Source organism: Gigantopelta aegis, chromosome 1, assembly GCF_016097555.1.
Source record: "Gigantopelta aegis isolate Gae_Host chromosome 1, Gae_host_genome, whole genome shotgun sequence".
NCBI lineage: Eukaryota > Metazoa > Mollusca > Gastropoda > Neomphalida > Peltospiridae > Gigantopelta > Gigantopelta aegis.
The window spans coordinates 41651483-41664800 of record NC_054699.1 but is presented as its reverse complement, the minus strand read 5'-3'; the positions used below and the strand labels follow the sequence as shown (position 1 = coordinate 41664800).

General features: G+C 39.5%; 1 protein-coding gene across 1 annotated transcript in view; it reads right to left on the bottom strand.

Annotated features, from left to right (window-relative positions):
• Positions 1-12851: 12851 nt before the first annotated feature.
• LOC121368138 (dnaJ homolog subfamily C member 17-like) overlaps positions 12852-13318 on the bottom strand; it is a 1066-nt gene continuing 599 nt past the window's right edge. The window contains exon 1 of the mRNA XM_041492728.1: positions 12852-13318. This exon is cut by the window's right edge and continues 599 nt beyond it. Coding sequence (XP_041348662.1) covers positions 12880-13318 — 439 coding nt within the window. The 3' untranslated portion in view covers positions 12852-12879.

Here is a 13318-nt window from a genome sequence, read left to right as displayed (position 1 = left end):
TGAAAAACCTATTAAGAATATTTATTTTTTTAAATTTGAAAATTGAACAAAAATTATCAATCCTTGGATTAAGGTCCATAATTCTGAAATTGCCGATACCAAGCCATGATTACTGAATGTTAGGTGCATAATTTACGCTATATATATGAAAACAAATTTTCCATTTTTTATTTGTTTACATTTGCACTTACTAGATCATTCCAGTCTTCTGGTAGGTATTCAACTTTGCAACAACTAAAACCTAGCATTTTTCAGTAATTTTAATCAGTTAAAGTCATACACGACCAAAAAGAGGAGACGAAAACAAGAAATAATGTTCCTACATAAATGAGCAAGTAAGATGACTGGAATAACTTCCTAAAGTCATCAGCAAACTTGTAAAATGATGTGTTAGATCACTTTGGGACCAATACAAAATAAACCAAACTTTAAATTTTTTTTCGCCATAATGAAACTTAAAAATGCTTCTTTTGCGGAAATCAAACGAAGTTTTTACTACCAGAATCAAAAAAAATTAAAAAATTAATGTTATTTGCTTTGAAAAACTGTCATAAAGCTACATCAGTAAAGTGACTACGGTTTCACTGGAATGTTTCAACCAGATCATTGCTCACATCATTCACAGGCATATCTAGGCAAAACTACTTTTTTGTTGGTCCAGGAAATGATTGAATGAGCTGTAGGATGTTCTGCCTTTTGGTTGTGGAAATTCCACGAGGTCCTTGCAAATTGTCTGGACGAGTTTCAATGTTACATTTTGGTCTCAAAAAGTCACCTTCAGTTGGATCATCATCGAAGGAGTGTTTGATCTTGAACCCTTAACACAGTGAACCACACACAGGTCAGCCAAATATGGTAACGTTACCTTCTTTGATTGTCGTGACATGTGTCCATCTTCCATTGCATAACAATCACTATGGTGCATTACCAAAGTTTTAATTGTTTGGCTCAATTCAACAAAACCGTCGAAAGTGTGGATTTCGTTACACTTTTTAATTTTTGATCCAATGTTACCATGTATGCTATCTGTTATCATAAAGGTATGTCCCCGTTTCAAGGTACCTCACAGAGATTTTCTTTGGGCCCCATTCCTGATTTGTACATCAGACAAGAGCAGAAAACAGAGTCCAATTATTGTTTTGCCCAGAACAATTATCTGCCCTGATAAGTTAATACGCTTTATGTAGGCAGATGCAACATTTGACGCAAGCCTTCCTGCTATCCCTTCATCCCAAAGCACAACAAAATCTACATCTTCCTTCAAAGAGGCAAATGTTTCATTAAAAACAACCAAACATGAAACAAACAAAACATGTTCTTTGGTGGTCATCTTTGAAAATAAAATTACTTTTTGCATCCTCCTGGTATTTTATCCTGGCTTTGGTTGCCTCATTATGGCCATCTTCTGGGATGCCAAGTGCAGACACTCATTCATCCTAAGATGGACGACCAAAGCCATTATTCATCGTTTCGAACACTCAGCGATAAACAGGATAGCTTACATCACTAACTTGTTCTTTGTAATCTCTCCACATGGCAGTGGTGGTGAGATCGTGGTCTAAATACCTACGATTAGGGGAGTGCTGAAGATTGTAGTGACTTATTTGAGGGTGAAAACCTTCAATATGCTCCAGAATGCTAAGTTTGTTCTTCTTGTTTTTTGGGGGGCAGCCTTCCCCCGTTTATCGATGGGTTTCAAAAGGATGTTGTTGGGACTTTTCAGCTTTTCAGGTAACAGATATGTCAGTGTATGGGTGCGAGAATACTGGTCTTGTGCTATTTTGCGTCTTGATACCGAGTGAATCAGAATGTGTGCATCAAACCAGTCTACGTTCACCAAAGTCAAGAGACCAAAATACATCATTGATAATATGGCGTTGTTCCTCTGTTATTTTAGTGACACAGGATTTTCATCAGGTATCCTTGCAAGGCTCTAGGAGAACATACTTTTCCTTGTGGTATTGTTGTCTGTCCTGCTCATTCCGACGCCATTTTCTATAAAATAAAACATTACAGTTCATGCACTCATGTAGTTCCAACACACCTAAAGGGAATGTCTTATCCATGTTTCATACTTTTTTGGGATGAGTTTAAAGCAGACATATCTACTCCCAGCAAAGCATAAGCACAACACTTTTATTAAACTTTGCAATTTTAACTCATGAAATTGTCTAAAATAATAACTGCTACTTTTTTTGTTGTTTCAAGGTTGAATGCAGATCAGATTTAATCTAGTAAAACATAGCAACTGCAAATGTAAACAAATAAATAATTACAATTTTGTTTTAACACGGCACACAAAGTATGCCCCATACAGTTAATAATTTAAGTATAATTTTAGCAATTTAATGTTGGGGTGAAATCAGTTTTCCCATTTTCTGTTTCTTTAAAAAATTAATGACAATAAACTTACCAAGTTTATCCAGACCATTTACGTAATCAGATTGTAATTTATTTGATCAAAATATTACACTAACCTTGATTTCCCAACTACATCATCGGTAACAGGTTCTGTTTGACGATCGCAATCAGTAACTGTTGATGCAGCACGGTTGGTAATACATGCAGAAGTAGCAAGCGACCCGTCCATCATTTGAGGCTCCTCAATACTGGTGTTGTGTTCATCATCAACATTACTAATGACACTACTTGTCTTTTTATTGTTATCCAATGCCAACTGGAGTATCAGCTTTCCACATTAGCAGCTCATACTTCCTTAAAACTATTGAAAACAACAAAACAAAAGCACCCAACATACGTTTTTGATTCTCGCGTGGTTGCTGCCAAGACTAAGTCATGTGACCACGACACCTAAACCTGATTGCCTCAAGCAAGTTGCTGGCTTTTTCCAGATAACAAATAGCAAATGTGTGACTTATTAGGTTTGTCCAAGCCAAAATTTCGGAAACTTACTACTTTTAACCAAAATGTTTCTTACTAGGTTTTTTCCAGATGTTTATTTACACCCACCATCGTGTTACAATTATATTGACTGCTGTATGTATATATATATATATATATATATATATATATATATATATATATATATATCCTCATATGCCGTAGACTATGGACTGTGTGTAATACATGTGGGTTTTAGCATACCGGTATGTTAATAAGTTATAATTGTAAATAAATTAATTTTAAGTATTTAAGTAACTAATGTTTTATTTCAGGCTATTTGCTTACAAAGTATACATTACAGATGTATAAAGAAGTATCCCATATAATTAATATTTCTTGTGGCAGGCTCTTCCTATATTTAATAGATTTCATTGTTTCAGTGTAACCAGTATGGACTTAAGCCTAACCTGACAAGCACTCACGGTACAGCAGTGTGTGTGCTGTTCACCTTTAGCTCATTTGTATTGATCTATTTCTATTCTTTTCATTGACTAACTCTTAACACTGTAACCCATTTTCTCACTGACTTGGGACACACCTTTTCCTGACAGTCAAGGCAGAGGTAAGCTACATGCAGGATGATAACAATTTAGGTTAAATAAATACTTAATTATAAAAATAATCTGCTTACTTAAATGTAAATCTGAATAAATAAATATAAATAGGTTAGTAAAATATTCGATTATATTGCTTTGGTAATGAGTATAGCTGGAGTTCTGTGTGTGTGTTTTTGTATAACCCAGTTGATATTGCTATGTTAATTTTACTTGGTTATTTGCAACTGAGATATGTGTATATATCAGGTCTTCATATGTTGTTTAGACCTACTTTAGTAAAATAATATTGCAGAGTGAAGTTCTAATCTATATTTTATGACATGCATTATACCCTATAGGTTAATTATGTACTATTTCCTCTGTACAGGTCTTGGTAAACAGTTGGGAGCCAGCCAGTTGATATTAAGTACCATAATAATATTTATATCTCAAATAGTTTAATTATAAATATTGAGGTAAATATTAAATATCATATTTATAAATATTAATAAGTTGTATAAATAGTTTAAAGAGGATCAATGAAGTAACTGAATAGTAAATGAATTGATAAAAGGAATGTATTAAGCTTACCAATAATTATAACTATATATATATATATATATATATATATATATATATATATATGTGTGTGTGTGTGTGTGTGTGTGTGTGTGTGTGTGTGTGTGTGTGTGTGTGTGTGTACCGTATATTTTAGTATTAACGTCTGTAATATTGTCTGTAATAAACCCATTTCATTTAATATATAAGCAATATCGCCCAAGATTGTATATGCAAGAGTTCTTTCCCTTTTTAGGTTGTTTTTATTATTCAGTGTTGAGCAATGTATGGTTTTATATATGTATTTGATTTTTAGGATTTAGAATGTAATAACAAATATTATATTGTACTGTATTTATTACAGGGTGTTTGTATATACGAGTTGCTGTAATAAAGAGATGAATTTCAACCACTAGTTGTTCTGAACCTTAACTGAACTGCTACATGTGTGTAAATAAAGTTCAGTTCAGTTTCAGTTCAGTTCAGTCGTTTTGTAATAAACTGAAATAATTCCGTTTGTTTGTTAAAATTGATAAAAGTTGGGATGGGAATTTGTTGCCCATGTCCTGTTGAGGATTGAAAGTGATTTTGAGATGTCAATAAGCAAAATAACATATGAAAAATGAAGTTTATTACAAAACGGCACTTTAACCCTGTTTCTCCAAAAACGCACATTACCCAATTATAACAATACGGGTAATTGCTCCAAGTCCGTGGATCGACAAACTAATGAAAAAAATATGCCAAATTTGATCTGGTGGTACATATTTCAGTCCCAAGATTAAGTTAGAGTAGATTAGAATTAAGTAAAAAAAACTAAATATTACAAATCGATAAAACATCTGACAAACTATATGTGGGACGGACGGACGGACGGACGGACAGACAGAAGAATAGTGCTAAAACCTATATCTCCTCCGGTTTGACCGGTAGGGGTTAATAATTAGATTTCACTGTGCATTCCGCCCACCCAACCCCCACCCCTCCACCCAAAAAACAACAACAACAAAACAACAAAGAAACAAACAAACACCCGCACATGGAACCGACCCAACAACCGAAAATCCTTTCGGTCGAACACTCTAATACTTTACATTTATAATTAACCAATTTACGAAATTGTTTTCATTATTTATATCACCAAATAAAATCATAGTTTTGTCAAACTGGAAGTCTTCACCTGTTTGTTCGACGACTTTGAGGCAAGCGTAAACTGATGTTTCTGGTTGGCGATGACAGAAATTACAGAGATTTGAATCAACATATTTTATTTTATATAAGAAAGTATTCGTTGCTGTAATTCTATGTAGGATTTGATATTGGAACCATATCAGTGTTGGGTCTTTCAAAATCTTTAATGGCAGGCTATAATAATTTGCCCACTCTGAAGGGGAAAAGCAAATCCTTCAGCAGAGTATTTAATAAATATTCAGCCGAGCAGTCCATTCGTTTTATTTTTGGCTTGTAACTTGTTATTTATTTATTTTTTAATTCTATTAACTTTTTTTTACTAATTGCTATTTTCAAAATTCTGCCCATTTTGAACTCTATCCCCTCGCCCATCCAGAGGTCGGACTCTGGATGAGCGTGTTCGAAACCATAGTGGTATATGGGCACGTTAAACTAGTTATCTATCTACCAACAACCGACAGCTGGTGTTTCTTCGTTTTTTCTTCTTTCCTTTTTTCTTTCTTTTTTAATATAAAAAAATAATTTAATGTCTGCCCACCACTGCACAGAAACAGAAGCAGAACAGTGCAGGTAGCTGAGTACTCCAGCCACCACCACTATCCCACCACCCCTGAAACCAACTGTGGAACCGTCCAAACAACCGGCAGCCAGTGTATCCTCTCTTTTTTTCTATTTCAATAAAAAATTAATTTAATGTCTGCCCACCAATGTACAGAACCAGAACAGTGAAGATATAACCGTCACACGTGCTGGGGGGTTTCATGCTTCGATCATTGAGCGAGAGAGAGAGAGAGAGAGAGAGAGAGAGAGAGAGAGAGAGAGAGAGAGAGCAGCAAGGGATGTTTCATACGCACCATCCCACAGACAAGATAGTATATACCACGGCCTTTGATATACCAGTCGTGGTGCACTGGCTAGAACGAGAAATAGCCTGATGGGTCACAGGGGTGGATCCTAAACCATCCACGCATCAGGCGAGCCCTCGGTGGTGTCGTGGTTAGGCCATCGGTCTACAGACTGGTAGGTACTGGGTTCGGATCCCAGTCGAGGTATGGGATTTTTAATCCAGATACAGATGCCAAACCCCGAGTGAGTGCTCCGCAAGGCTCAATGGGTAGGTGTAAACCACTTGCACCGACCAGTTATCCATAACTGGTTCAACAAAGGCCATGGTTTGTGCTATCCCGCCTGTGGGAAGCGCAAATAAAAGATCCCTTGCTGCCTGTCGTAAAAGAGTAGCCTATGTGGCGACAACGGGTTTCCTCTAAAAAAAACAGTGTCAGAATGACCATATGTTTGACGTCCAATAGCCGATGATAAGATAAAAAATCAATGTGCTCCAGTGGCGTCGTTAAATAAAACAAACTTTAGCCCTTTACCACTGGGCAATTGTTTGCTACATCAAAGAGAAAACTACCAAGTCAGGGTACAACACAGACATAACTTTACCTATTAGCTTTCATTTCATTTCAATTTATTTTCGTGCTTATATCCAATTAAGGTTCAACCACGCTGTCCTGGGCACAGATAGCTGTCCAGGGCAATCGGTTAGTGGTTAGTGAGAGAGAAGAGGGTGTAGTGGTCTGACACCTAACCACCGAGTCGTTAAAACTCGCTCTGGGTGGGAGCCGGTGCCGGGCTGCGAACCCTGTACCTACCAGCCCTATGTCCGATGGCTTAACTTCGACACCACCGATGCCGGTTACGTTTTAACAAGTCCACCTGAATGTATCCAATAACGAGAGACGGCCAAGATCGAGCCAAGTCAAACAATTTTCACCGTGCCTGTATCCATTATGGGGTGGAATGCAGCCCAATGGTAAAGCGCTCGCTCAATGCGCGGTCGGTCTGGGATCGATCCCTGTCGGTGGGCCTATTGGGCTATTTCTCGTTACAGCCAGTGCACCACGACTGGTTTATCAAAGGCCGTGGTATGTGCTATCCTGTCTGTGGGATGGTGCATATAAAAGATCCGTTGTTAGTAATTGAAAAATGTAGCGGGATTCCTCTCTACGACTATATGTCAAAACTACAACGTTTGACATCCAATTTCCGATGATTAATAAGTCAATGTGCTCTAGTGGTGTCGTTAAACAAAACAAACTGTTGGACGATCATATACACAGCCACTGACAATGTTTATGCCGGGATATGTAATTTAATATGTATATAAGTTTAATCATAAAAACGTCTCGGTTAGTCAACGACATGTTAACAATGGCAACAAACTTAAGCTATTCCTTTTAACGTACATATAACCGGCGTCGTGGCAGGCCATCGGTCTACAGACTGGTAGGTACTGGGTTCGGATCCCAGTCGAGGCATGGGATTTTTAATCCAGATACCGACTCCAAGGCTCAACGGGTAGGTGTAAACCACTTGCACCGACCAGTGATCCATAACTGGTTCAACAAAGGCCATGGTTTGTGCTATCCCGCCTGTGGGAAGCGCAAATAAAAGATCCCTTACTGCCTGTCGTAAAAGAGTAGCCTATGTGGCGACAACGGGATTTCCTTTCAAAATCTGTGTGGTCCTTAACCATTTGTCTGACGCCATATAACCGTACATAAAATGTGTTGAGTGCGTCGTTAAATAAAACATTTCTTTCTTTAACGTACATACTGTATGTAATCTACTCCGGTTTCCTATACATTTAGTACCGTTTTGGGGGCGTGACGCAGCCCAGTGGTACAGGGTTCGCTCGATGCGCGGTCGGTGTGGGATCGATCCCCGTCGGTGGGCCCATTAGGCTATTTCTCGTTCCAGCCAGTGCACCACGCTACACAATGCTACAACAGCATGTGCAATCATAGATTATACTTCGAACATAATGTTACTGACCATCGACTTGATATGTACAGGGGGCGGGATGTAACTCAATGGTAAAACGTTCACTCGATGCGCGGTCGGTGTGGGATCGATCCCCGTCGGTGGGCCCATTAGGCTATTTCTCGTTCCAGCCAGTTCACCACGCTACATAATGCTACAACAGCATGTGCAATCATAGAGTATACTTCGAACATAATGCTACTGACCATCGACTTGATATGTACAAGGGGCGGAATGTAACCCAATGGTAAAGCGTTCGCTCGATGCGCGGTCGGTGTGGGATCGATCCCCGTCGGTGGGCCCATTGGGCTATTTCTCATTCCAGCCAGTGCCCTTCGACTGCTGTATCCTGTCTGTGGGATGGTGCACATAAAAGATCCCTTGCTGCTAATTGGAAAGAGTAGCCAATAAAGTGGCGACAGCGGGTTTCCTCTCTCAATATCTGTGTGGTCCTTAACCATGTGTCTGACGCCATATAACAGTAAATAAAATGTGTTGAGTGCATCGTTAAATAAAACATGTCTTTTTTCAGTGCTGTTTTATTTGGGTGATTACTGTTGTGGTGAACATTTACTTCCTATGACCGATAGGCGCGGGACGTAGATCAGTGGTAAAGCGCCCGCCTGATGCGTGGTCGGTTTAGGATCGATCCCCGTTGGTGGGCCTATTGGGGATATTTCTCGTTCCAGCCAGTGCGCCACGACTGGTATACCAAAGGCCGTGGTATGTGCTATCCTTTATGTCGGATTGTCCAAATAAATGATTCCTTGCTACTAGTATAAATATACAGCGTGTTTTCTCTCCAAGACAATATGACAGAATTACCAAATGTTTGACATCCAGTAGCCGATGAGTTATAAATCAATGTGTTCTAGTGGTGTCGTTAAACAAAACAAACATTAACTTTATGACCAACAAGTAACATCTTTCTGGCATCTCAAATGCGTCTACATGAATTTTAGCAGGAGGGAGGGGGGGGGGGGGGGGTCTAGACTGTGATGTCATGACGCTGGAATTCAGGAGTAGCCAATTCATTTATCATTTGGAAGTAACTTGCATGAAAACCAGGGTGTTAACTTTGTTGTATTCAGGGGAGGATCCGGGAGATATTTTGCGGTGGGGAACTAACAAAAAAAAAGGCAAATGGACCAGCTCCTCAAAAGGTCACCCCAATGGGGGAAGAGTCCCCTGGTCCTCTTCCTTGCGTCTGTATTATGTGCGTACGTGTGTTCTGTGTGTGTGTGTGCATGTGTGTGTGTGTGCGTTTTTTGTGTCTGTGTGTGTCTCTGCGTTTATTTGTATTTCTGCGTGTGTGCATTTGTTGTGTGTCTCTGTGTGTATGTTGGACCGGCCTCGGTGGCGTCGTGGCAGGCCATCGGTCTACAGGCTGGTCCCAGTCGAGGCATGGCATTTTTAATCCAGATACCGACTCTAAACCCTGAGTGAGTGCTCCGCAAGGCTCAATGGGTAGGTGTAAACCACTTGCACCGACCAGTGATCCATAACTGGTTCAACAAAGGCCATGGTTTGTGCTATCCTGCCTGTGGGAAGTGCAAATAAAATATCCCTTGCTGCCTGTCGTAAAAGAGTAGCCTATGTGGAGACAGCGGGTTTCCTCTAAAACACAGTGTCAGAATGACCATATGTTTGACGTCCAATAGCCGATGATAAGATAAAAAATCAATGTGCTCTAGTGGCGTCGTTAAATAAAACAAACTTTACTGTGTGTATGTTGGTGTGTGTCTGTGCGTTTGTATGTGTGTGTTTGTGTCTTTGTGTACGCGCGTTTGTTATGCGTATGTGTGTGTGTGCGCGCGTTTGCATATGTGTGTCTTGGTGTGTTGGTGTTTGTCTGTTTTTGCTTGTGTTTGTATATGTGTGTGTATGTGATGTAGTGGTGGTATGTGTGTGTGTGCGTGTCTGTGAGTTTGTGTGTGTGTGTTTTGTATGTGTGTGTTGGGGGGGGGGGGGGGGGTCGTGTGTTCTTTGTTGTATTTCTGTGTATGTGCGTTTGCTGTGTCTCTGCGTGCGTGTGTGCGCGCGTTTATTGTGTATGTGTGTGAGTGTCCGGGAGGGGGTTTGTTGATGTTTGTGCTTGTGTTTGTATACGTGTATGTGATGTAGTGGTGGTGTGCTGGCGGTGTGTGTTTGTGCGTGTCTCTTTGTGTGTATGGCGTGTGTCTGTCTTCTGTGTGTGTTGTGTTGTGTGTGTGCATGTGGTGTGTGTGTATCTGTCTTGCCTGGGGATCCACTTGTCCCCTTCCTTTTGCACCCGGCTCTGGATTATATGCGTGCGTTTGTTGTGACTTGTGTGTGTGCGCGTTTGTTATATATGTGTGTGTGTGTGTGTGTGTGTGTGTGTACATGCGTGTGTATGTGTGCGCGTGTGTTCTTACAAAGACTGAATTTCTTGCCACTGTAACATGTTTCCCACTAATAAATATAGGGGACGGGTTTCGGGGTCGAATCCCCCCAACACACTCACACATGCACACACACTTAGCTTAAGCAAATTTCCTTCTTCTTCCCCCCCCCCCCCCCAATACATTTCCCCCAGGCTGCACACTAAATACAGTTTCTTGTCTAGGATATCAGTGTCTGTATGTTTCATGTGTTTCTGGTCGTCCTACAAGTAGCTCAAACTCGATTTGGTCCCCAATAATTTCATACGTACGAAAACATATATGTATTTAGAAATAAAATAACATTTGTCACGCAGATTTTCAATTCTCAGGGTTACCTGAATTTGTTTTGGCGTAACCTATAAATGGTTTACGCGAATTTTCATTTCTCAATGACAAAGGCCTGAACGCCGATGTATACTTACATGTAGGCTATTTTTATTAAACTTCTCCCCTTTCTCCTTGGAAGAGAGGAGTCACTTCTATTTTTTCAAATCTTGATCAGGGGCTCTATACCATGGTTGTTGATACATGGCTTCTAGAATATGGTAGCCCCACTCCCATGGCTAGTGATATTCATTGTTGGGCTAGTAAATAACTAATATTGCCATGCCCGACGACTAGTGAAAAAAATAAGTCAAATGTTTCATTTGTTTATTTTGTAAATATTAATATCCTGTCCCCACCCCAAACCCCCAATATTAGTGTTTTAAGCTGTAACTCCCTCTTTAGGTGACATATCTGATTAGTACTATTATTTTGTAAAATAGGGCTAGTGAATGTTTAATTGTGGCTACTAAATGTTTTAAATCAGTGATCCCATGGCTAGTGGATTTTATAAAAATTCCAGAAGCCCTAGTTGATATATCATCCATGGGGCACTGGTTGAAATCTACTGAAGTAAAAGTTAAACGTTAGCCTAAAGTTTGTTTTGTTTAACGACACCACTAGAACACATTTTTTTATTAATCATCGGCTATTGGATGTCAAACATTTGGTTATTTTTACATATAGTCTTAGAGAGAAAACACGCTGCATTTTTACATTAATAGCAAGGGATCTTTAATATACACCATTCCACAGACAGGATAGCACATACCACAGCTTTGATATACCAGTAGTGGTGCACTGGTTGGAACCAGATAGAGACCAATGGGCCCACCAACGAGGATTGATCCCAAACTGACCACGCATCAAGCAAGCGCTTTACCACCGCCCCTCCACTGAAGTAGTTTGATCCTATACCTCAAGTCTCTATCCACTGAGCTAAATTCTACACCCGTATAAAGTTAAAGGGTCAATAACTGCAGAACTTTGTAATTAATATAAATGTACCCAATATGTATACATTCTACATGTATACATGTATACTAGTACAGCACAGGCACAAATTTCCAAACATCAGTTTTACAAGGCTCCCACTCCCATTGCTAGTCATATTCAATGTCTGGCTAATAAAGAACTACTATTGCCATGCCCGATGGCTAGTGAATATTTTGGGGTCAAATGTTGCAGTTAAGTGTGTTTTGTAAATATGAATAACCTGACCGCACCCCAACCCCCAATGTTAGTGTTTTTAAGCTCTATCTCCCTCTTTAGGTGACATAGAGTATTACTATTATTTAGTAAAATTGTATTAACTTAAGTAGGGCTAGTGAATTTTTAATCGTGGCTAGTACATTTTTAAAATCACAGATCCCATGGCTAGTGGATATAAAAAAAATTCTAGAACTGTGTAGAAGCCCTGGTTTATATTTAGACATGTTTAATCTTTTACCATTTAGCATACAGGTACACAACTGCAGCATTTGACACTTTTCAGGGCATGGCAATAATAGTTATTGACTAGCCTAATAGTAACACTGAAATTCATACTTCAAAGACAATCTATCTTAGTTTGTCCCTTTGGCTCAGTAATGCTATATTTAATGCACATCTGATTAAAACTCCAGAATGAAGCATTTTCGCACCCTTTGGGGGCTCAGTTAACGTTAAACTATTCTGCCAACCCTCTGAGCAAAAATCCTGGGGAAAACACCTTCTAATAGATATTATACTATGAACAAAATAAAGTGCATCTGTGGCAAGTTGACCAACTGCTGCCCAGGTAAACTGACTAAATAGTGTGGGGCAAGACTAGTTGACTAAACAGTGTAGGGAAAGTTGACCAACCACTGGGGCGAGTTGACTAAACAGTGTGGGGCAAGTTGACTAAACAATATGCAGAGTGTTAATCAACCACTGGGGTGAGTTAATCAACCACTGGGGTGAGTTGACTAAACAGTGTGGGGAGAGTTGACTAAACAGTGTGGGGCAAGTTGACCAACCACTGGGGCAAGTTGACTAAACAGTGTGGGGCGAGGTGACAAACCACTGGGGCGAGTTGACCTGATCCTGGTAGGTACAATGTAACATACATTAAAAAAATATATTTAAATTTCTAGAGCATCCTTCATTTATTACACTGCTTCATCTTCTTTTTGCATTTGCTCAATTAATTTTCTTCTCTCTTCTGCCTGTCTCATTTTCATTAAAACCAAACTTTCAAAATTTCGATCATTAGAAGAAATGGGCACACTGGTGTATATTGGATTATCATTTGTCGTGTTCGCAGTCCGGGAAACATCACTGCTGGCATTACTAATGTCACTGTTATAACAACCTTCGGAAACCTCTGATGGTTTCCCCGACAACCATGTCAAAGTCAGTGGGTTGTCAGGGTGTCCCTTTTCAAACTGAACAGCAAACTGAGCATCCCTGCTGTTTTTAAACTCCACAATTGCTGCACCATTTTTCTTGTTTGACACAATGAGAGCTGAAATGTCACCGTACTTATTCAAACATTTAAAGAGGTCATCATACGTGTATCCACCATTTGATCCGTCATCTTTTTTGGCT